Source organism: Ixodes scapularis, unplaced genomic scaffold (genome assembly GCF_016920785.2).
Source record: "Ixodes scapularis isolate PalLabHiFi unplaced genomic scaffold, ASM1692078v2 PGA_scaffold7__128_contigs__length_106722199, whole genome shotgun sequence".
Classification (NCBI taxonomy): Eukaryota; Metazoa; Arthropoda; class Arachnida; order Ixodida; family Ixodidae; genus Ixodes; species Ixodes scapularis.
The window spans coordinates 32,389,781-32,414,598 of NW_024609882.1; the positions used below are offsets into that span (position 1 = coordinate 32,389,781).

A 24,818-nucleotide genomic window follows, 5' to 3' on the forward strand; every position below is an offset into this window, starting at 1 on the left:
AGAACATTCGGCCGCGGTTTTCTGGCCGAGATATCGCCTCCTTGAATGCCGGCCTTGCCGTAAAACGCCAGAGCTGTCCCCCCTTCTTGTAATTAAATCGCGAGAGACGGCGAATGCGGTGGCGTGCCCCCCTCCCCCCTCTTTTCTCTGTCGAGGTCTGGCTGTCTGCTCGCACGTGGGTTCAAACTTTGAGTTTTGTGGACGCGGGTGTGACCAGAGATAATAAGTGTCGTGTTCGTTCGCTCGTGGTGTTTTAATGACCGAGGTCAAACGGTGGTTGACGTCCCTGAGTGATATTTGGACGTTTTGGTGAAGTGGCTTGGCTGTAGAATGTAACCTATCTTTTTTTTTTTTCTTCTTAGATTACCGAAGTTAAATTTGGATATGTTTAATTTTCGTCCCGATGTACATGAGAAATTTAGCCAGTGCTGTACGACCGCTTGCCTTGGGGTCTTTAGCCTGCATCACGCAGTAGTGATTGGACGACTGCAAGCTGGTACGATGCTCGGCCGGATCGAAACTAGAATAGGTGAGGACAGGCTCCAGAGTTCCGCAGCGTGAGATTTCGTTCCACCTGCTCCGAGGTGCGGTGCATCAACACACTGGGCCACCAACGCCCCCCTTTTTGGTAAGTGGGCTGCTTAACTCTGCGCTGTAAGGGAAGTATCAATAGAGCAAAAGCTCGCGCCGCAGAACCCAGGGTTCCTGGGCTTTCCCGTTTCGGCCTGGACGAGCACCGTACTGGCGTGCAGTTGTGTAACACTACTGCGTGATGCACATGAAAGACTCCAGGCTAGCAGTCGTATGCTGCACTGGCTAAACTTCCCACGTCTATAGCGCCAGACGTCCTCTGGGGCTGACTAACCTCTCGCTGTCTAAACATACACAGAGCACGATAACCCTCTTTCGAAACCTAATCAGGTAACATCGGTGGTCGCCATTTCTTTGGCCAAGGGGGGGGGGGGGGGGGGGGGGGGGGGAGGGGAGGGGAGGAGAGGGGAGGGGAGGGAGGGAGGAGGCGGGGGTGCGTTTTCTTTTTTTCTCTTTATTTTGTATTTGCCCGATCCCCCAAAGGTCAGCCTGGTGGTTCTTTCCCTGGCCCGGTGATAGTTGCAGGGATGTAGAGGGAAAGAAAATTGGGTGTTTCAGTGGGGGAGGAAAGCATTTTCTTAGGCTAGGTGGCGCGAGCTACCACCCTTTACAAAGGGCATAGCCAGTATCATTCATTCATGGGCACAGAGCGCGTGGTTGGCTCCGAGTCTTCGCTGAACTCTGACGCTTCACTCTTTGTCGATACGAGTTGAGTCGAGCTCACGCCGAGCGCTGACCCAAGCCTCCTGTCCAATAAGTGCTCAGAATGCGTGCCAAAACTATGGCGAACTCGGATAATATGCCCATTTCAGCGTTCGGCGTCATCGGATGGCTCCACAAGCCGTTTTATTTTCGATAAACTGGTGGAGGTCATGAAACTGTATTTCATCTGGCACTGTCATTTTCGCACGTCAATCATACTTCGCTCTCGATTAATTTCAGTTTTGATGGCGTGAATATGAAAAACGAGTTCTACAAAGCGGCGTCTCATAATCACCTAAATTATATTTTGCCATCAAAAGGCTTTGGAGCCAAACTTGTGCTCAGATACTGATCGGACCACACTCCGAAATAAACGCCTGCGCAGCCTTTGTATCTGAATTGCACGTCGTGTTGTACTGACGTCTGAAACGTATACGGACCTCATGTGTCCTGCTAAGGTTCCTATCCGTGACGTCAAAGCCAGGATTAAAAAGCACGGTGGAAGCTCGGAGTCATGGCGTCCTTAAACCGACATCGTCAAAGTTGAGAGTTTCACACTCCTGTTACCTCCATTAATAAAAATAGAATCCATCTCACTCAAGACGTCATAGTAAGCATTTTGTCAATCGTGGAAGGCCGACCGCAGCGACACCTTTGGTCACGCACTTCGCCAATTGGCGCAGCCGCTACCGGATGGCGCGCCTTTTTGAAAATGGTCTATTATTCATTATGAAATGGTTCTCTCGCAGCGATGTCCCCGCGTTGGCTGTGTCTGGCGGCTGTCTTCCTGGTCGAGTGTCGCTGCCAGCAGCGAGACAGCCCCGAGCGGACGGACCTGTCCGCCTTCTTTGCGTCTCCGTCGAAACAAGAAGCCGCAGCCGCCGACCGAAGAGGCTTTGCGAGGTTCAGGTAAGGCGTGCCCTCGACGCTCTCCGACCGCGGAAAAGAGTTGACCACGTTGGTAAAACATACTTAGGAGAAACCAGCTGTTGAATGCGTCTCTCACGTTCTCCTCTCATTGGTATGGTTGATTTGTTCAGCTGGTTTCTCCTAACTAAATTCTCCGACCGACTCGAAACCTCGGTTATAGAGTGCGCGAGTTCGGGCGCCTATTATTCGGGTCCAACTCCTGCCGTATGCAGCGCCATTAAACTGCGTACTAGGAAGAGGGGCATGCTCTGCTTTAGAGATATCCGCCATTTGCCCTCTGGTTAGTTTATTCATTTGTCGGACTCAAATCTGCGGTGATACTGTAGTCGGTGACAGGTTAAGAATTCATTAGATGTCCATCCCTCCAGTGCGACATTTTTTTTTTTTTGCCCTTGATAGTTTTTTTGTTGTGCACGTGGTGCCAAAAGCTATAGAAAGACAACGAGGCACGCAACTGTTCACTACTGCACTACAGAGTCACCTCTTGCGTAATAGCCGCCTGTTTCTGCACTCGGAACGAACGTGTTTCTATGCAAAGCCAAGTTCGTCTGCTTCTTGCTCAGGGGTTGCGATGATGTTAGAACGCCAAGCTCTTATTGACCGAAAAAAAATATAGTGGGTAGACGTCAAGGCATCAAGCATTGAGGTCTACCATGGTCTACCCACCATCCTTCTAATCAGAGCCAATCAGAACTCGTCATGCTTCTGACGTCACCGCAACCCCTGCGCAAGAAGCAGACAGCTTTTCTCTCCGCATAGTCACGGACAATTTAAGAAGTGCAGAACGTGGCAACACTTAGACTGCAGCCCAAGAGTGTTAGCCATTAAGAGCGCCAAAGAACGAATCAGGAAGGAAAAAGCGTGTCGATAACACGCCTCACTTTGTTTGTTAAGGCCGCTTCTCACATGCAGCAAAGTCTGGTTCAGACAGTTGCGTTTGACTGCGTTGCGGCTGCGAGAAACCAGGACATCGCTGCTGCTTATATCGCTTTCCAAGACGATTCCTTGCATTGGATTCCACACTTCATACGAAGCACAGATGTGCCGGTGACTCGCTTTCGGTTCTCCACGCAACGCAGTCAAACGCACTCAAACGCAAGTGTCTGAACCGGCCTTAAGCGCTGATAGCGCTGCTCACGTGTCGTCAGCTACTTATCGTCTGCCATGAGCAACAGTTTTGACGGTGCGACACAAAGCTGGGGAACACGCCCGTCAGCACGCGCTTAGCGCGAGGTCAGCGCTATGCTTGTATACTTCGTCTCACGTTAGTATGGACTATTGTTAGCCGCGCGTGTTAAAAGCGCGAGATAGTTGCTTCGAATGAAGGCTCGGCTGCTGCACGAGTGCTCGTGCAGCGAGTGCACCAGTCAAGGCAGTCAAGGCTACCGCTCGCGCTAGCACAGCATTCGCGGTTAGTCCATGGTTAGGTGAGACGAAGTATAGCGCTCCGCTGCATGTGTGAACAGGCCTTTAAGCTGTCACTTACTCTAGCAGGTTAAGCTGTAGAAGGAAATTCTGCTACTGAATTATAATGCATATTCGTATGGTGCCACCGTGCACTGCCTATTGGCGACGTGACCGATCGAAAGCGTCGCAGTGGTCGGCCTTCCACGATTGGCCGAACGCTGACTATGACGTCAGCAAAGGATTTCTCATCGACAGAAATAAGAGTAATGTAAGAACTTGGATTTTGACGGTGTTGCCAGTGTTGGCTTAAAAGCGCGCATTGATTTCCAGCTTCCACCATGCTAATTACAAACACCATCAAACTTGTTGTTGAGAAGGTAATGACATCACGAGAGCTAACCATAGGAGGGCGCCACCCAAACTCGCCGCTAATAGCTGCTCTGTGGGGAAGCACCAAGGACAAAACATATCGCATTACGGTTCGTAGAGTCATGACGTCGCCCCGTGGTAAAATGTATAAAAGCAAACTCCGTGAAGCACTGCCGAAGGTTCATTTTAGGATTGCGTTGCGTCTTCGTTTGTCCTGCGGGAAGTTAGACAGCCAGAATGAGTGACTGATATCTCCGATGTAGATGAGAAATTTAGCCTGTGCGGTACCGCTGCTAGCCTGGGGTCTCTAACGTGCATCACGTAGTACTGATTGATACTCGACCGTACGCCGGTCCGATGCTCGTAAAGATAGGAACGTGAAGGGGCGGGGATCGAACCCGCGGGCTCCCTGTATTCTGCAACGCGTGCTTTCGCTCCGCGTGCTCTGAGCTGTGGTGCGTTCAGGGTAGGATCGATAGTAACGCAACTTTTGTTGCTTCAATCTTAGCCCGAAAAACGCAAACTCAGTGAAAGTTTCGAAATTAGATGGTGCCACTCTTAAACTCTCCCCCAAAAATGGAAGGAACTCGGAGATAGAACGGTTACGTTGCAAAGAAATATAATAATAATTTAATTGAACAACGTACCAAGCGCCGATGCGAAAGTTTGAATGCAAAAGGTGTCCCGTTTTGCAATATAATGTATCGGGCTTTCTTAAGCCGTCACTATATATGCGTACTGAAAGATGCAAAACTCGAAGTAATTTCTGTGTGACAGATATCACGCCCGTTCTTCCCAGCGTTCCGCTCACTTTAATCGCGAACAGAACTCTTTTGTGTCGAGATTGCCAAAGAAGTAAACGCCGACACCATACCACCAACTTCGACAAAATGCTGGACGTTCCCAACCCCGCACAACCTGTACTCCGTTTCACCTTACAATAGAGAGTTATTAAATCGTTCCGATATTTCGATACTCCCGAGAACGATGTACCCGATAACAATACGACATATGCACAAGGACAGCGGCGGAGTATCGCGTATGGTTATCGGAGCCATCGAAACGCTCTACTAGAACTCTCTAACGAACCGCATATAGGACGCTACGAGCCATCGGAAGCCAATCCAACATCGCGTAAGTGTCACGCGGTATTCGCGAGATGCGAGGCGACGCGCTCGGCGCACATAGTCACGTGACATATTCGCAGCGTTGCGGTCCATCGTAAGGTGAGAGGGTGCGTGGCATCATATGTGTATTACACGTCGCAGAAGGGAGTGGCTCGGGACTTTGACCACGCGTGTCAATACTTAATGGCGGACGCTCAATCCAACGGAACATTTTCATAATATAGCTCCGGGAGGAGCCTGCGGAGAGTAGTACACTCTTTTCGAGTGCCGCCGGTGCTTTTAACGACATTGGGCCGTCGCCGCGAAACTTGAGCGTGCGTGAGCCGGCTCTCTGCATACTATACGCCTCTCCGGGGCAGCGCGGAGGGCCGACGATGACGCTGACGCTGTTGCGGGAAAAACGATATTATAGGGTTGTCAGACGCGTGCGCAAACGCTCTTGACAGGTCGTTGTCCTTGGCTGCGGCCATGTTGTACTTTTGTTGCAGTTTGCTTTCTCCGTGGTAGGAAGTCTGAAGGAATATGTAAGAAAGACGGTGGGACTGATCTTGAGTGTCGCTTCTACACTTGGTGTTCTTGACCCGGAAGTAGAAACGGTGAAAGGGAAGGGAAAATTACTGAATGGAATCAGTGCGATTTTTACACCGACCAGTGACTCTGATGTCACACCGCTACATACGCGGTGACTCTGCTCTTGGCTCAGGTCATGCGCAGACTAGTCCCTCGATGTGAATCTGGTTTTTGCGAAAACGCAATGCCCACTCCTGGTGTGAGCGTACGTGGACTTGTTTGTAAGCAGCGTGCTAGTCTATACAGCATCTCCACATGCTGTATGAAACACTGTCAAGGTCACAAACAATAGAGCGCGCGCTTTAAGAAAAGAAAAACGCAATTCAGGGTTAGCTTTTTGTCTGTGACCTTCTTGGAGTAGGTTAGACTGTGCAGCCTGAAAATTACACCGATATTATTTCGTTGGCTTATATGACGCCCGGTTTAGATGCTGGTATAGTAAATAATAGTTGAGCGTCACAATTAACTTCATGCGTCCGTTTATGTGCTCGTCGTCTGCTCTTCGCGCTGGGTCTGACGTTTCAACGCCGGACGTTGGCCTTCGGCGAATGGCGCTCGAACGCCAGATCCTGCGCGAGGGGCAGACGACGCTCTCGTTCGTTCTGATTGGAGGGAGACACCAAGTAGGGCCAAAGGCTTCTAGCCTTCGCGTCTACCCACAAATCCTTCCAATCAAAGCTCGGCACTCTGATGTGACCGCGCGTTTTCATATCCAGCTTTCCATCAGGGAAAGCTTCTCTGAGCTCTTTCTACTTCAGTGGAGAGAAGGCTGAAGATGAGGCTTAAGTGCAAAGAGGTGACACTGAACTTTTAACCCACCAACTACTGTAGTGAAGTATTTTCTCTCTTTCACCCGTCTCACTTTCTACCTTCTCCTCTCCTTTTCGGCTCCTGGCGCTCTCTTGGGACGTGTCCAGGAACGCGCTGCTGGGACGAGAGCCCTACCGGAGTCCTCGGTACCTGGACGTCGGTCCTGGTCGACGCGGCGGACGTTCTCTGGTGCGCCGTCGTCAGCCATCGTTCTTCGATAGCACGGGGCTCGAGAAACGTTTTCCCGAGGTCGACCAGCGAGGCTTCCACGAGGACATTTTCGAGGAGAGCTTTGGGGATTTCAGTCCCGTCAAATGAAGCCATCCTCGAAGACTCTCCTCGGCTCACCGATTGTCACGGCGGCGGCGGTGATGAAGACGGAGACGTCGCTGCTGCTGTGTCTCTCATCCGTTTCCGTTTTTATTCTTTATTTAAAAGAAAATAGAGATGGGCTGATTTAAGTCCGCTCGAGTCTCGCTTACGTCGTTCCAGCGTAACATGGGGCGCATAAATTAGAAGATCGGCGGATTGAGGAGGAACTTGTCACGAAGGTGCGTCTGGGCAGTTCAAATGTTGCGTTAAAATTTCATAAAGCTTAGTTATACGGATTAAACTGTTTAAATATTAGTAATCGCTTCTTTTTTTTTTTTTGTGGGCAGGTATTCGCCAATCATGGTCAATGATGACACCATCGTAATTTTTTTTGTGATTCAGGCACGAGACCAAACTCTTTTGGCGCACTAGACGCACCACCCAAAGACACCTCTGTGGCAAGTTACAAATCGTTCCCTTGATCCGCTCGTGAATGCGATGTATTTTACGCTGGAACATATAAACACTTTCTGTACACTCACCTTTTTTTTTTTTTTTCGATCTCAAAAATTTTAGTTTTGAATGGTATTCTCCTTGGAGTATTCTCGCAGTGTCGAACCTGTCCCCTCGTGTTTGTTCACATTCGTCTTCCGTAGCTTTCCTTAATGTATGTACTGTTTGTCCGCTACCGCCAATCCTTTTATTTTCTTCGTGTATCTTCCATCCTTACCCTGGTATACTTTCACACGTTAAAAAAGCTGCTGCCCCATCGTGGCACGCCGGTTCTTTGAATTCCAGACATGCAGCTCATGTTATCCAGGAAGACCTCTCCTTGTGTATAGATGTCTCCATAGAGTTGTCTAGCTCCGACTAAAAGTGCTTCTGTTTGTTATGTGTTTTTGTTTGTTTTCTTGAGATGGGCAGCGTTTCTCGAACTGTTACGATAAAAGATGCAGAACCTCAAAAACGATGTTGAGGTGGAAAAAAAAAAAAAAGTTGCTATCTGGAGGAGTTAAAAAGTCATGCTATGCGCGCAGAGGCTTACAACAATAAAGATTCTCTTAAACATGGATGCCCGTTATTTTCTTCCCACGTACGCCCCAACTCCCTTTTAAATTGCCCGAGACATCTCGAGTGTTGTGGATGAGACGACTCGCAGAGTGCGTATACAGTGGCAGGCCCCGTTGCTTGCTTAAGCAAATTAGGAATCTCTTTAATTTACAAAAGTGTGCGACGCTCGTAGGGTTGTTTTACGTCAAGTTAAGAAAGTCTCGACTGTTAAGACGATTGCCAGACAGTTTCGACGCGAGCTTTTTTTTTTTTTTTTTTTTTTTTTTTTCGCGCAATGAAAGTATACATTTGTTTCGTAATAATGGCAACAAAGAGAGACGTATGCCAGGCTCATTTGCACACGAGGGTCGTTGTGCTCAAAAGATCGCCTTTGTCGAACCGCATGGTATGGATCGAAGTGAATGAGGTCATAAATAACTCGTTCTAATATTTGTTGCTGAGATTTGAAAGCAATCATTAGGTTCGTTTGTCCTTCCGGTAATGATGCGTGAACGACATTTATGACGTGTGGTGTGTACGACCGCTTTATTCATGGAGGAATGGCGAAGACACAACCATGTTTTAGAGACTGGCTGTTTGCGGCAGCTCACAAACGTCATTGTAATGATCGTTGCGCATTAAAAAAAAATTAAAGCTTAGATTGAATGTAAGGACAGTGGGTTAGAAAAAAGTATGCTGTTTTTCTTAACGATGTACCTACTCGAAAAAGACAAAATGTTTAAGCTATGTCCGTGTTTTTTTTTTTGTTTTTTTTTTTTTTTCACCGAAGAGGGTTTCCGAGTCAAATTGTGAAACTAGGGGTAATGTTGACACGCCTGACCTATATGGAGAAAAAGAATATTATAAACAATTGCTTTGAAGCAATTAGATTTAGGTTCGAGACAATTTTCACGAAACTTGTCAGAAACAAACGACTATTTGCAGAATGAAAAAAAAAAAAATAGATAAGAAAACATCATTTTATAATATATTTGAATTAGTTCACAATTTATAATATTTGTTTTACCAAGAAATAGGGAGACAATACTTATTAGTTTCTGTTGAAGAATTATGTGTTAGGTGTTTAAATAACACTAATTCCGGTATCTGTCGGGTTAAGCTCATAATATATATATATATCACGGTGAAAGCTATAAAAGATATACTCTTCCCTAGAGGAAATCTTTTTTCACGATTGACGTAGTCGCAAACTCTGCTCAATTATTTCTAGATGCGTAAAGCCGTGGTCGCTAGTATACACTATACAAAAGACAGTCTGCACAGACTGTCTGGTGCGTGCTTTTTTCTGGTATGACGATCCTGTCGCGTTGATCATGAAAAAAAAAAGAAAGAATCTAGGCAGATATCTTTGAATCGTACGTATGCATGAAGCAAGCCCCCTTAATTCAAACGGGCTTGAAGCGTGCTCGCAGAGAATTCTCCCATGATGTCACCAGAGAAACTCACCATATATAAGACAGGGCACGTGTTGCGTTACTGTTATATTGACATGCACGTTGGAAACAACAATTCAGCTTTACTGGAATGCAATTTATCCCACCGCTTGGAAATATTCAGTTTTACATTCTTTTTTTCTCGTAGATGAGTAGATATATATTGACTTTTGTTTTTGCTGGTTATTTTTTTCTTGTATGTAGCTCTTTTTACTGACTTTTACCTTAATATATAGCAACGAAAAATGAAAAGTAAGGCGCTATTTGAAGGACATTGTGTTCCGAGATGGACAGCGGCACAGGGGTCTTCGACAGCGCATCAGTGGAGGTGGATGCGAAATACACGCCTGGATTGCTTTGATCACAAAAGCTTGCGGAAGTGTTCGGGTTCGTCAGGAATGTCCGATTGTTGTGCGCCCAAGAGTTGACAACCGCTTTTCTCTTTCTCGCATATATTTGTTTGATACTTTTTGTTTTGTTTTGTTTTTTTCGTATGTTTGCTTGGCCGTGTCTGTCTCGCGTGTTTGGAGCACGGTACCATCCCTGGAACGGAGCTTCGTGCAAAAGGAGGTATTCTTTTCATCTCGAGTGCTTCGAGAGAATACGGTGCTCCAACATTAAAAGAAATGTCCCCTGTGCTTCGGAGCTTTGGTTCTGGTACTTTAACGTCGAATCGCAATGGGCTATGTTTCAAACACAGTCGAAGTCTGAGGTTCGGAATCCACTTAAATTTTCTAACACCTAAAAACAAGAACAAAAAAAAAACACACATTTTTTTGCGCGTTTTGTGGTGAGAGTTTTGATAGCTGTGCCTGTCATTCCATTCTTCAGCCGACTTTATACCGCCTTCTCCACGACTTAAAAGTTTGACCAATCTCTCTAGCTATCAGTAGGGTTCAGTGTTTTCGAATAAACACAGAAAACTCCGATAAACAGCCACCGGTAAAATCTTCGTTAATTCGGATTTATCCAATAAACTCCAAGTTTCAATGTACCAATGCAAAAAGAAAAGACGGTATTTTGCAATTAACTTGGGAGTGCGCACAGAGTATATGGTCTTGAGAAAATGTCATCTCTGTTTTCTTTCAAATCTTCGATCATTGACATAAGGAATCTTACCGTTTATCTCGTCAAGGTTCACCGGGTCAGGTATACTGGGTAACGAGAGGTATATCGGGTCGCGACAAAACCCACTTTTCCTGTTTCCAGTTCGGATCATACTATTTGTGCTGCTTAGAGGAACGAGAGATTCTGTTTTCGTAACAGTAAAAGCTGTGAACCAAAGAGGTTTCATAGAAGGGAGAAGGGGGACGGGCAAGTGAAACTTCTGTATAGTGGTTAACTGAGGTGAAACACCTCAGTTAACCCCTCCACCCCGCGCAGCTGGAGGGTAGGTTGATAAATAGGACGGGATGAATACGAGCTTCCTAGCCACTACCTACAGGACATGTTACATGGACACAGCGGCGTAGACTTTCCATTTTCCCGGGGGGGGGGGGGGGGGGTGCTGCGCGTTACCTCTTCGCCAGAACTGGAGATTGAAGCTAACGAACGCACGCTGGGATTCCATTTCCCATGTAGCTTGTCAATAAAGGCAACGTGGGCGTTATTTTGTTTACATGCCACTACTAGAAGCTCGTTACATAGCACGAAAGCGGCGTCTCGGTAAGGATTATGGCCCAAGCCTGGGGGGGGGGGGGGGCTCGGCCCCCCCCCCCCCCCCCCCCCCGATTTCGCCAGGGGGGGCACGAGCCCCGATGCGCCCCCCCCCCCCCCCCCCGAAGTCTACGCCTATGCATGTACATATTTTACATATTTATTCTTTCAACAATCTTGACCCGAACCAACACGATCTTTGTCCATTAATACCTACTGTTGTGTCCGAGGGGGTCCTTTTAAGGTTCCCAGCTCGGCCCCGCTACCAAACGCCGGGCAGGATGCAGGGCAGACGAGCCGGAGACGAGGGGAACGACAAAAAAAGAAAGCTTTATATCTACATATTTACATCAGCGTTTTGGTGTTCGAATTCTTGATCGTGCACACTCGATTTGCGAGCGTCTCTCTTTAAACTCTCAATCTCACCGAACCCTGGCTCGTCCAATCCCAAGGGCCAACGTGGTCTTGAGCAGCCGATAGTGAACAACTCCGTGTGCAAGCAGCCAGCCAATGTCGCTGGACTTCGTGGCGGGTCTCAAGATGTGGTGGCTCGTGTTGCTGGTGAGTCAAAGAAAGTTCCATTCCACAAGCACATGCACACAGACACACAGCTTTCACGAAGTTTGTCTCGTGAGCTCCACTCTCCAAAGTTTCCTGCATGAGACGCCAGTCGGTGCTAGACCGCGCTCTGGTCGGCTGAACCAGAGGCACGCGCTGCTCTTGAGAGAGAACGCTTCTAAGCGCAGGACGGGTCCGTCGCAACCGCCCTCAACAGGTCACGGCTGAGCGGGCCATTAGCAGAGACAAAACACCACTGGAGTTTATTGATTTTAAGTTTTCTACGTTTATCGAAGCACCACTTGTTTTCAAATCTTGTCGTGGGACAAATTAGTATTGCCGATGGCAGGGGCGTCAACGCCAAATCCTGCCAAAGAAGTATTTATTTATACAAGCTCGTTCTTTTGAATCTAGCACACGTTTTCATCCAAAAAATAATTTTTTTTTTTTAATTTCGGGGAATTGGGAATTGAAGAAGGATAAACTCCGATAAACTTCAAAATCCTAGTCATCAGAATAAACAAAGATATATATATATATATATATAGAGAGAGAGAGAGAGAGAGAGAGAAAGAGAGAGAGAGAGAGAGAGGGTGTCACAAAAGAAAATTTACACGGTCTTTTTTACCGCAAAAATAAACTAGGCATCGCCGAACGCTCATTCTCCGCCCAAAGGTAGAGCTAGAGGTCACAACCAGATGCCAAAGTTTCAGCCCCATCCGATAAGTTAATCAAAAGTTATTAGTGATTTTCTGAAAATCTCAATGGGAAAATGGAGCCCATTTTCGCCCGTTTTCGGTTTCTGGTGCCATAGAGCCCCATGTATCTAAAAACTCCGTCGGCCACCATTTTCCCATTGAAATTTTTAGAAAATCATTTATAACTTTTGATTAAGTTATCGGATCGGGCTGAAACCTTGGCATCGGGTTGTGACCTATAGCACTACCTTTGGATGGAGAATGAGCGTTCGGCGATGCCTAGTTTATTTTTACGGTAAAAAAGACCGTGTAAATTTTCTTTTGTGACACCCTGTATATATATATATATATATATTTATTTATTCTGATAAGTAGGATTTTGTGTTTTCGGTGCTTATCTGGTCACACGCAGAAAATGAGCTTTTCAAGTTTATCGAAACTATTAACACCGCGCACCCTTCCATTTGCTTCACACAGTTAATCGAAAACTCGCATTAATTTCCTAGACGTTAGAATAATAATTAAAGACACAACTCTGGTCACTCAACTGTATCGAAACCCCAGAGACAGCCAGAAATATTTGCACTTCAACAGTTGTCATCCTCGACCTTGCGGAACCAGTATTCCGTACAGCCAGGCTAACAGGTTTAAATGTGTATGGTCTAATAACAATGATTTTGACTCTAAGACTAATCAATTACGCAAGGTTTTAAAAGAACAGAAGTACCCAGAAAAAATCATAAATGACACAATTAGTAAGGCGCGCGCCCTTGATCGCGACCTCTTGTTAGGTCGTGAGAGCGGTCCCCAGGCGGAAACAAGCCGACAGGCAAGCCTCGTGCTGTCCTTCAGCAATAAGTCTCCGAATGTCACCGCCATATTAAGGGAACATTTTAATATTTTACAACAGAGTGGACGCCTCGCAAAAGTTATCACTACCGTCCCCCGTGTGGTGTTAGGTTTATTAGGGATTTCATAGGTAGGTCCAAGACAACTGTTACTGAGAGCACTGGGAGTCGGCCATGCGGAACGTCGGACTGTGGGGTCTGCCAACACGTAACACCGAGAAACTTCATAAAAAGTACAAAATCTAACTTCACCTACAAAATTTATGGCAACTTGCATTTCGACGCCAGTAATTTGGTATACCTTTTACAATGCAGCTCTTGCGGCACGCAGTACGTGGGCCAGACAGAGACGCCTTTCGGATTGTGGTTCAATAATCACAGAGAACATGCAAAATCAATCCACACACTCCCCCTTTCAAAACATGTAAGCAATCCAAAACATTCATTCGATAAGCTCGAAGTTACATTTTTACAGTCTGGTTTCTAAAGCAACCGAGTTCGCGAACAGAAAGAATCGTACCTTATTCACATGTTTAACAATATCAAAGCCGGGATCAATAAACACCCCGGCATTATGTCTTCCATTCACGCGGTCAGCATACCCGATCCTCTTGTATTTGCGTGAGCGTACTCATTCCATAGGCTAAAGGCCATCCATGCTTTATTTCATGCAGAAGCGTGTTTTCTCAAATGCTGTTTTTGTTTTTTTGTTGCGTTCAATTGGCATTGATCTTTGCCGATCATTTGGCGCGTGCTGTTTTGTGGCTACCTCTCCGTTTTCGTTCAGTCAGATTTTCTAGTGTTGTACGGGTCTTTTTCTCTCTGGCCAATTTTACGCTGGCCGGGGATGGCTCTCGAAGGAGTCAGGATGGTCTCATGCAAACTTGGGAAGTAATCCGGTACTTTTTAAAGTAATTTTGTAATTGCCACGTGGCTTTTTTTCGGAAGTAATTTGTAATGTAATTCCGTTACAAAATATTGGTAACGAATTAGTTAAATTACTCGTTACTTTAAAAAAAAAATATGAGCATAATACAGTAACTGGAGCAATACGAGCAGAACATTCAGCAGCATAAAGAGAGCAAGTTCAACAAATGAGAAAACATTAGGAAGGGGAGAACCGCCGAAAAGAAAACACGATTTTTTGTATGGCCGGTCACTAGAACGACTAGAAAAACGGGCAAGGCATGTACAAATATACGAAAGACAAAGATCAAATAAGACAACGCCGAGTCAACACCACGCCAAGTAGGCTCTCCGTCGCCTTGCATCGTGTTTTTCTTCTTCTCCCAGGCAGGAGAAAGCTCTTTGTGTTTATTTGTTTTTGTCTTTTACACCGCTTCACCCTTTCCAACTTCGACGTCTCCCGCCACCTGCACAGGCATCAAACGCGGGTCGGTACCCCCTCAATACGCGGGTTCACAACTCACTTAACAGACGATGTAGCCTCGCGCGAGGGTGCCGAATTCGCTCTCTTCGATGTGCGCTACTACAGTTCCTGTATAGACGCTTTACACACGCACCAAATTACAGCAGCCATTGATGACCTTCAGTTGTCTTTCCCAGATGCCAAGCAACTAAAGCGGGCCTTGACGAGCCTCCGCAAAGGTCAGTGCTGTGGAGAAAGACACAGCAGAACCTAAAAGGGCAATAACCTGCCCTGCTGTGGTAATGATCAAGTGAAGTAATTGTAATAAAAGGTAACAAAAACTGAAGGTCGCTTATGGCGGCACCCATGCACAGCTGCTGCAAAGCGTCTATAGGCACCCTACGGGAGCCAGAGTTGCGCGTCTGTTTTCCACGTGCCGCCGCGCCGCTATTCGCCGAGATCCGATCACGTGAGGAGCCGGATCAAGTGCCGTGCAGGAAAGTAGACGTTGCACGCGCCCCGCCGTACGTTCCCCTGCTTTTGAGTATGTGTAAGCGTTGTAAAGTAGATGAGGGGGGGAGGAGAGGGCCGATAGCGTATGCGCACCAGGCGCGATGGTCACTGGCTCTCGGGGGTTGGGGGTGGGGGGAGGAAACTGGGGGGTAGAGGGGGAGATAGATTTAATTTTAGAGGAGAGGGGAAGGCGGGCAATGTCGGAAGAAGTGTGTGTGTGTGTGTGTGTGGGGAGGGGGGGGGTGTTAATGTAGCGCGCCGCGCGCCTCGAACGCGCGGCGCCGCTATTCGCCGAATTCAGTCACGTGAGGAGCAGATTCCGCTTGCCGTGCAGGAAAGCCGACGCTCCGGGGTGAACGCGCAACTCTGGCTCCCGTAGGGAGCCTATACAGGAACTCTATGCTGTATTCTAGCACACTCTAGAGGCACGGCTGAAAAGCTCCCGGCGCGAGGCTAAGAGCATCGTCTTCGAGGGTAAGGACGATACTTCTTTTGGTTTACTTGTCTGGGCATGGTGGTCGAGCCCACTACTCACCTTATAGGGGGGGGTTAGGCCATCTAAAGAGTGCTGACAGAGAGTGAGAAAGAGAGATCGCGTAAAAGGGGTGTGATCCTCCATTGTTTTGTGAGACCGATGGCCACCGCTTTTCTGGCTTTCTACGCCCTCCCTTCCCCTGGCCTCCACGAATATTGGTATGAAAGTGAGAACCGATGAACGATCGATAGCCACGTAACCGCCACTTTTTCTCTGACTAGTCGAGTTTTCGGTCATGGAGTGTCCGTCGTCTCCATGGACATCTCCTAATGAGATGCTCGAAATTCAGGGCATTAAGGAGAACGGAGAGAGAGAGAGAAGTGTTGAAAGGAAAGGAAGCCTGGAACTTATTAACCACACCGTCGATTGGGGGCAAGCCAGTTCCAGGTTGGGGATGGGGAAAGAGGGGATCAAAAGGAAAGATTAGAAAGGTGAAGAGAAGAGAGAGAGAAGGCATCTTGGATGAAGTCACAGTTACTTGATTAGGTTTGTCCACTACTCTATATCTATTCACAGCACTGTCAGCACTTTTACAAGCGGTCCAGTAGGCAGGTATCTTCCAGGAATACAAGAAGAGAAGAGAATGTTCTTGCGGCATCACGAACGGAGCCGGGGGGGAAAAGAATGTCTTGCGTAGTAGAGCGGGCAACTCCCGCGATCTGCAGTTTGTCGAAGAAGATTTTTCTCTCGTCTGCGTAATTGGGACAGGCCCAAAAGAGATGGTCCACATCCTCAAGAGTGTCACAAGTAGAGCAGTTTGGGCTCATCGTTGCGTCAATTCGGTGGATGGCAGATGCAGTATAGGCACAGCCTGTGCGAAGCCGGTGTAGTACGGAGGCGCTTGCACGTGGTAGCTTCGTAGGGACGCGTGGGGGTGGTCTCCCGTCAGCGACCCGTGGGTCCGGATGATTCTGGATTATCGCTTGGTGAATTAGCAGCTTGGCTTCATGAATCCTCGGCACCACAATAATGGGAGTACCAAGCTGGTGTGCTGCAGCGGCAAGAAGGTCGGCCGTCTCATTACCCAAAATGCCTACATGTGAGGGCAACCATTGGAATGATATTTCCCAGCCCTTCGCTTGGAGGTTTCTTGCAAGGTGTGCAATGTATCGGGCATATTGAGGGGCATCATCAAGATTACCGAGATGTTGTAGCGCTATTTTTTTGAGTCGGTCAGGAGCAAAGCTTTCCTGCAGTAAGGAAGTTTCTCCAGGGCGTCAAGTCCAAGTCTAAGGGCCACCAGCTCAGCGGTTGTTGATGTGGCGTGGAAGCTGAGCTTTCTGGCATGAGACACATTCAGGTCAGGTATATAAACCGCTGCGGTAGATGACTTGCTGCTACGAAGAACTGAGCCGTCGGTGTATATTCGCATCCATCCTTGGTACAGTGTCTCAATATGATCCTCTGTAGTTGTCCGGGCAACGACCTGTGCTGTGTTGCGTTTGCTTTTGAGCATTGGAACAGTCTCATTTATGTTCAGTGGAGGGGCATATGGTGGCGGTGCCGGGTAGTCGGTGTCCGGATCACCAATAAAGGCCATAAACTCCGTTGCCAGAGAACCAAGGCAAGAAAGGGGGCGTTGGCGAAGGCGATTCAGAAGAGGAGCAGTTGAGCGACAGACAGTTTGCCTCGCTATGTGTCGGAGTGTTAGTTCTCTACCGTGATTTTCCACTAGGTTTACCCTCGCTTCCACTAGTGTTGGAACGTTTGGTGAATATCTGGGTAATCCAAGGCACAGACGAACTGCCACTCTCTGAAAAGTCTCTACTGCTGAACTCTGGGTATTGCCGAGGTTCACCAGTGGCAGTGCGTATAGCAACCTTGAAAGAATAAGACCTCTGTAGAGATGCATCATCATTGCCTGTACGGTCCCCCATCTGCTGCCAATGGTCATGCGGATAGCGTTGAGGTGTCGGCGACATCTGATAATGGTTGTCTTGACTGCTGGTCGCCAAGAGACTCGATCATCCAGGAGGAAGCCTAGATAGGAGTATGTTCGAACCCTTGTCACGTTTGTCCCATTGATCGTGTAAGTTCGGTTGATGGAAGACCTGGCCGTAGGGTGGTATTGAAGAGCGGCTGTTTTAGAGGCCGATAACGTAAGACCAAGCCTAGATATCACGTCAACTATAGCGTCGAGGCCTAGCTGGAGTGTTCGCTGCATGTTACTGTATGAGCTAGTTGGGGCAGTAGCCCAGAGAGCAACATCGTCGGCGTAAATTGCGATGTTTATGACTGGAGAGGGGTTGTTCAAGGGCTGCAGAGCCTCCGGCAGAGCTGCCATTGCTGCATTGAACAAAAATGGGCTAATGACGCTGCCCTGAGGAACACCCTGGGCTACTTGCCGTTGTGAACTGCGCACACCTTCTAAGCGAACGCACATTGTACGCCCTGTCAGGAATGCACGAACGAATGCGAGTGCTCGGCCGGTAACACCAAGCCTGATTAGCTGAGCTAGAATGGTTTCGTGTGGGATAGAGTCAAAGGCCTTTTTGATATCAAGGAATATTGCCGAGGTTGCTTGGCGAGTTGCCTTTGATTGTTCCATGTCTGACACTAGGTCACCAATCGCGTCTGTTGTGCACCGCCGTTTTCGGAAGCCTGATAATTGATGAGGTAGAGCGCCAGATGTCTCAAGCTGCCAGTCAAGGCGTCTTAGGACCATCCGCTCCAGAACCTTGCCGAGACAGCAGGTGAGGGAGATAGGCCTGTAGGAGCTGATGTCACCGGTTGGCTTCCCTGGTTTATGAACGGGAACTACTTCAGATGTGAGCCATGCGCGTGGCAGAACTGCCGAGCGCCAGATGTCATTGAGATATTCCAAAAGGCCCGGAAGGGCCGTTGCATCTAAATTGCGCAAGGCCTGAAAGGTGATCCCATCTGGCCCTGGAGCGGTGCGTTTGCGAGCAGAGCGGCGAAGAGCATGTTGGAGTTCCTTCAGCGTAAAGTCCACGTCGTTCGCGGTCAATGTTGTTGGTAAAGTGATAGTAGTGGTGCTATGCGCGGTATAGCCTTGGGGTGAGACAGGGACAGAGGTGAATTCATCGGCAAGGAATTCTACTGCTTGAGCCACAGTGATGTTCTGGGCGATGACAAGACCAAGAACGGGTGACCGTGGAACAGCGTGCCCGGCAAGGGCACGGGCCATGCGCCACGCTTGTTTTCCTCCACCAGGGGAGTGAAGCGACTCGCAACGCTGCCGCCATTGTCTCCTTTGTAATCGTTTGGTGTGCTTCCGGAATGCTCTGTCTATCTTTCGATATCGCTGAATGTCCTCTTGCTTTGATGTTTTAAGTGCTCGGCGCTGTGCCTGGCGTCGCGAGGCACGTAACTTGAGGTACTTTAGGTCAGGGTTTGGCCGATATATGGGAATGATCACGGTTCTGGTCGCTTTGGATAACGCATTGGAGATGGCTGTGGTGTAATCCAAATTGCCTAGAGACATTATTTCGGCAAACAACACGCGGTAAGCATCCCAGTTAGTCACTTTGCAAGTCTTGTGCGTGGTGGGGCCTCCTTCTAGTGAAGTAATTTTGATTGGTAGGTGGTCACTGCCCCAGCTATCAGGTTCCGCTGACCACAAGGCTCGTACTGGGGACGTAGTGAAGCTAAGGTCTAGTGCACTTCCCTCCACGCCAGGTCGTACGAAGGTGGCCACTCCGTCGTTCAAGCATTGAAGACCAAGGGCAGTTGCGGCATCCTCAAGCAGTCGCCCGCGAGGTGTTGTTTTCTTATCCCCCCAGGTCTCGTTGTGGGCGTTAAAATCCCCAAGAAACAGGGTGGCTGGTGCGCATCGTGAGAGAATTGCACGCAATGAGGAGGGGTCCCACTGAACGTTAGGTCTAATGTAGACTGAGATGACAGTGACGTCTGAGTTCCCTTTTTTGATTGTGACAGCGACATATTCGGCGTTGTTGTCGCACAAGTCCGACAGGTCCACTTGTAATTGAGGTAGATCTCGGTGTACGTACAAGGATGCCTTTGGAGGATCTGTTGATGTGAGAGTCGTCCGAGGCGTACTATTGTAGATAACATAGGGCGACAGACGAATCGATTGTGGTTGGCAGTTTGTCTCCTGGAGGGCTAGTACTTCAATTTGGTGCCTTTGTAAATATTGCCGTAAGTCGTCTATCCGATTTCGTAGTCCATTAACATTCCACTGAAGGATCTGAGGTATTAAACAGCGTCTTGCGCAGCGAGGAAGATGATTTTGCGTCGATTGCAGTCCGGCCTTATTAAGGCGAGACTACCTAGACCAGGAGCTGGCAAGTGGCAGGAGCATGTCGATTACTGTAACCAGTGCCTGAGCGAATGGAAAATTTAGAGACGTGAGAAAGGTACGTAGCTGTATGGCTAACGTACAAATCGCACTTCCGAAGATTTGAGGCTTAGGTGTTGCATTAGGTATTGGTTTAGGATCACCAGGTGGCTCACTGTGCTTTCGGGTTGGCCGGGTCAGACCTCTTGAAGGGCCTTTTTTGGCGGTAGCTGCTGAAGCACTACATGGCTGAGTGCTTGGTCCAGACTGTACTGGGGGAGCTGCTGAGGCATCTGGAGCAGTTTTACCTGTCAAGTTTTCCAAAGGAGGGAAGTTATCCTCGCTCTGGAGTGGAATGCATGATTGCTTATCTTCTTTTGAGCCTTGTGATCGTTTTCGAGGTGTCCAGTGTCTTCCAGTTCCACACGCCTCTTGGTCGTTTTCGATAGCAGATTTAGCGGAAGTGTAGTTCACATTTTTCGAGCTTTTGTAGTTGCTGATTTGTCTTTCTACTTTGTAGATGGCACAGACTTTTGATGTCGCATCATGGCGCTTCTTACAGTTGGCACATTTAGGCTGCTCCGCTGCACACTCATTTACTCCGTGGTCGCCGCCACAACGACTGCAGCGCTGCGCCTTAAGACAGGTGCTTGCAATGTGGCCGAAGCGATTGCACTTCGGACACTGCCTTGGCTTTTCAAGGTAGGGAAGAACTTTGTAACGTGTATGCCCGGCAGTGACATATTCAGGTGAGGATTTTGTTGCGAAGACCAGTTTGACAATTTCTGACTTTCCAAGTCTTCTCACCTGGATTACTGAAGCTTTTTCTCGCATGGCTGCCAAGAGATCAGCGTCCTCGATGTCTGCAGATACTCCTCGAATAATACCCACAGATGCCGATGGTGGAGGAGGTTCGTAAGTTTGAACTTGAACTGTTCCCAGGTTCTTCAGTTGCAGGAGTGCTTTTGTGGATTCTACATTTCTAGCATCGATGGCCAGAAGATTCAATCGGTAGTTGGGCCGAATCTGGATGACACCGTCTGGGGCCAGACCGTCCAGCTTTTGTTTTAGTACCAGAGGGTTCCTGTTGGTGATGATCGTGGTTGGGTCGTTAGGCTTAACAATGACTGTGAGATTATAACCCGGCTGAGTTATGATTGTGTCCTCACTTGACTTTGAGCCGTGACGTCTCTTCTTCGACGTTTGGGTTTGCCACCCAGCTTCGTCCTCGAAGTCATCCATGACGCTATCATGAGAGTCTTCAGGCTTGTGATGTGGTTCGGCAGATCCAGATTCATCCTGGTTAGGCTGTGGTGGATTCGGGAGGCTCATATTACGTGGCCCCCGTTGGGCGGAGTCGTAGCTCCTAATTGGGTGTGGACAGGAGACGTCTTCTTGAAAAACCAGGGAAATATTCGGTCAATAAACCAGGAAATAACCATAAAATAACGTAGTCTTCCTAGAGCGACAAATTCGATCGTCCTGGCTGGAGCGTCGTCGTCGTCGTTCTCTCAAGGAGAACGGAAACTTAGGGTTTCAGTGCCTACATTGCTTGCCAAGAAAAACAAAACAAAAAACACACATTGTCATCAGCAAGAACAACAAACTCTAATCTACGGAGACACATCAAGGTAAGCTGACCCACCTGCATTCTGCATTGGGCTATATACACTGTAACGTTAAAATCAAGTTTTTTTTTTTGAGAAACAGGCGAAACACGCGAGTCAAAAGGGAGCTTTCGTAGATCGCTTCTTTAGCTCCGAATCTCGTAGCGGAGGCAGACGCTGCAGCTACTGAACATGTGCACCGCTAGCTTTGTCTGCACAATTCCAGGGATCATTTCCAGAGGCCATAAACTATCGAAATGGCGGGTGTCGTTGCAGCTTTCGGTGCCTTGTCAGCTTACAGGTGAACGGAGTGCACCTACACTCTTTCTCATAAATACAATATTTTATTTTTACAAGGGCTACCATAATACGGGCGTATGAGAAATGAAAAATAGTGGCTGCAGAACATTTTTTTTTAATATCAAAATTGTTTCTATTGTTTTCGGGATAAGTGTACGGAAAAAAGTAACGTGAAAGTAATTTGTAACGTAACGAGTAAAGTAATCCGTTACTTTTCAGCGAAAGTAATTTCTAACGGTAATCCATTAAATTTGGGGCTCGGTAATTTGTAATTGTAATCCATTCTTTAAGTAACAAACACAAGTCTGGCCTCATGGAACGTGCCTGGCGGCGTCTTCAGTACAAGCCGACCCCCCTCCCCCCAAGAAGCAACCAGCTGACCCGTGACCTAGCTTTCCGGGCACAAGGTAGCAGCAACTTTCCTGGGAAGTCGCTGCTACCTTGTGCCCGCTACTGTCGCACCGACCCTAGCAGCCGCTGTATCATCTGCAACAGTCACTATGCCGTCGACGTACCGCTGGCCACACCACCCTGCGGCAATCGAACCAGCATACTACAGGGACCAGCTTTCAGGACCCGCAACGTAAGGGGGAGTTGCAGATTTAGTTCTGCCAATGTCTCAGTGGCATCAGCGCCAACAAGGAGTCGCCCACTGCCGGAGATGCGGAGGAATCGGTCTCCCCGCTCGCAGCTGTGCCGCGGGTCGGCGTTTGGGTTCAGGTCTTTGCTTCACGTGCCAACTGCCTGGCCATTTTGAAGCACAATGTCCGGGAAACGGACACTGGTATATGCTGCCCTGGTGAGCATCTACGACAGAGCGCTGCAAGTGGCAACTACTGCCGGTGGGAAAGAGTCTCTCCTTGACGTTACAATTGGGTCATCAACGTAAAAGGCACTGCTCGAAACAGGCTCCAGCGTCAGTCTCTTGAATCGGCCGGCTATCGCAGCTGCTCAAGCCACAGGTGCCAGTCAAAAAAGGGAGGTGCGTAGGCTGCGACTGGCAACAAGTTTGTCCCAGTCCACTGCATTTCTTCGGTGCAAGATCCGGTGGGCGGCCGGTTCCCGGAGACAACGTTTCCTGTGTTTGCCCGACCTCTGCAGAGACATTATTTTGGGAATGGATTTCGTTTCAGTGACAAATATCTAATTGCGTGTGGTCCTTGGGGGATGGACAATTAGAACAGTGCCCCAGCGCATTGTGCCATTTGTGAAGGCCATAAAGCAAGCAAGCAGCGAGCTTGGAGCAGAAGAACATTCGTACTCTCTGGAGAACCTCTTCAAAAAGGAGCCAGTTTGCTCCACCACATCCAGCCATAGTGCTACCGAAGGCGATGGAAACTCTACCGACAGGCCGGGAGTGTAAGCTCCTATAAAGAAATTGTTGGAGATCTTTGGACTAATCTTCACCGAAATTCCCGGCTGCACTTCCCTTGTTAACCTGGAGTCAACGGAGGCAACCAGGCAACCGACTTGACGATTGTCTGGTTGCCGCCGTCGCTCAGATAGCGGCAACCTTTCGAGCCTTTCCACTCTTGCTTGCCGACTTGCGGTCGGCCTTTACTTCATTCCCACCTACCATAGTACAGCTTCGCTGGTCTTTCTTCTTCACCAGAGAGAAAAAGATAACAGTTTTTTTATTATTTTATTATACTAGGAGCGGTAAGCAACTGCAAAATAAACTTTTGCGGTATGCTCCGTTTCGCGTTAGGTCCGACCGATCTGATAGGGCTAATCAAGCAGCGTGAAAAGTACATCGTCACGGCTCTCGTGCTCCCAGCGCGTTTGCCATCAATCACCAGCTAAACCGATCGTGCACAGCAGACGCGCAAAGACAACCAGCGTCAGACGATGCACTTTTTGGCGCTGCTTAATTTTTTTCGTCGAATCGCAGCGTCGGTTACGGCAGGACTTGATGCGCGGTATAGTCCTTTTTCATCTGCTCTCGCCCTCAACCACCTGATCGGCATATCCGGTACGGGCGACGAAAAAGTAATAAAGCATTTTATCCTGCAAATAGTAAAAAAAAAAATATCGGGGAGGCAGGACGATAATGGGTGACGGTTACGCTTATATCCTAAATATATTCAATTGGCGTAGCGACGGCAAAACAAATGTTTTGGCCCATACTGGAAGTGACGAAATTTGAAGATGGCGGCGCCCTTGGGGAAAAAAAGTCTATCGCTCCGCCCTCTCTCGTCTTTTAGTCGTCTCGCAGATGCCGATGACGACGTATGCGACGTCCTGGACTGATAACAGGAGGCAGAAGAAGAGATCGCCGCGTGGCTGCAGCCTGCGACGAGCCCTCTCGGCCGTGTTGTATACAAGTTTGCAAGCAGCCGCGCTTCAACAGCTAGTCTGGCCACCGTGGGCACGCCTATCAGACGATCTATCCACACCAGCAGCAAGATGGCGGCGCCCAGAGGCCGTACTTGCAAACGTCTATACACCAACACAGTGTTTACTAAACAAGCGCACTTTGCCCACACCATGCAGGTGTGGGCACCTGCGCGCGAGCAGAAAATCAAATTCAGGATGAGGGAAGCGTCTGCGCATGCGCAGTACCAACAGCAGCGCCACCGCAGTTTCGTGACGTCAGTGAGTTGAGTTGGACTATAATTCAAAGGTTGGAATAAGAAGTTACTTGAGGATACTTTCAATCTGAAAGTAGCTTCCAGAGCTGCGAGGCAATACAGAAACAAAGATCCGGGAACGGACGCTCGTTTTTAGAGCGCAACTCTTAGGCGCCCGTTTCCGGCTTGAGCGGCGTCGCTGTCGGCGCCGGCGTCGGCGTAACCGCGCGGTGCATTATGGGATATTTCCCATGATGCAACGCGCGGGGAGGGGGAGGGGGAGGGGAACGAGGGGAAGGGAGCAGGAGGTGGAGGAGGAGAGGGGGAGGGGAGGGGGAGGAGGAGAGGAGGGGAGAAGCTTGAAGGAGGAGGGGTGGTGAAGGAGGAGAGGGGGAGTAGTAGCAGGGAAGATGAGGAGGCGAGGAGGAGGGAGGAGGGGTTTACCCTCCCCTCAGTACCCTTCCCTCCTCCTCCTCAAGAGGTGCGCACTAATTCGGCGTTACGAGGTGTTGTAAACGTCTTTCATTTTTGATAAGTGGCATCTTAGCAAGAGACGCCCGTTGCCATCTCCTGGGAATATTTGT

At 48.5% G+C, this 24,818-nt stretch overlaps 2 protein-coding genes across 2 annotated transcripts; one reads left to right on the forward strand and one right to left on the reverse strand.

Annotated features, from left to right (window-relative positions):
- The first annotated feature begins 2,042 nt into the window (after nt 1–2,042).
- Nucleotides 2,043–7,890, forward strand: LOC8037758. The gene is made up of 2 exons (XM_029975663.4): nt 2,043–2,202; nt 6,614–7,890. The coding sequence occupies exons 1-2, from the start codon at nt 2,045–2,047 to the stop codon at nt 6,822–6,824; spliced, it is 369 nt and encodes a 122-aa protein (XP_029831523.1). The 5' UTR covers nt 2,043–2,044; the 3' UTR covers nt 6,825–7,890.
- An 11,855-nt stretch (nt 7,891–19,745) lies between these two features.
- Nucleotides 19,746–21,214, reverse strand: LOC115317940. Its single transcript, XM_040212210.3, has one exon. The coding sequence runs from the start codon at nt 21,087–21,089 to the stop codon at nt 19,746–19,748; it is 1,344 nt and encodes a 447-aa protein (XP_040068144.2). The 5' UTR covers nt 21,090–21,214.
- Between the last annotated feature and the right edge of the window lie 3,604 nt (nt 21,215–24,818).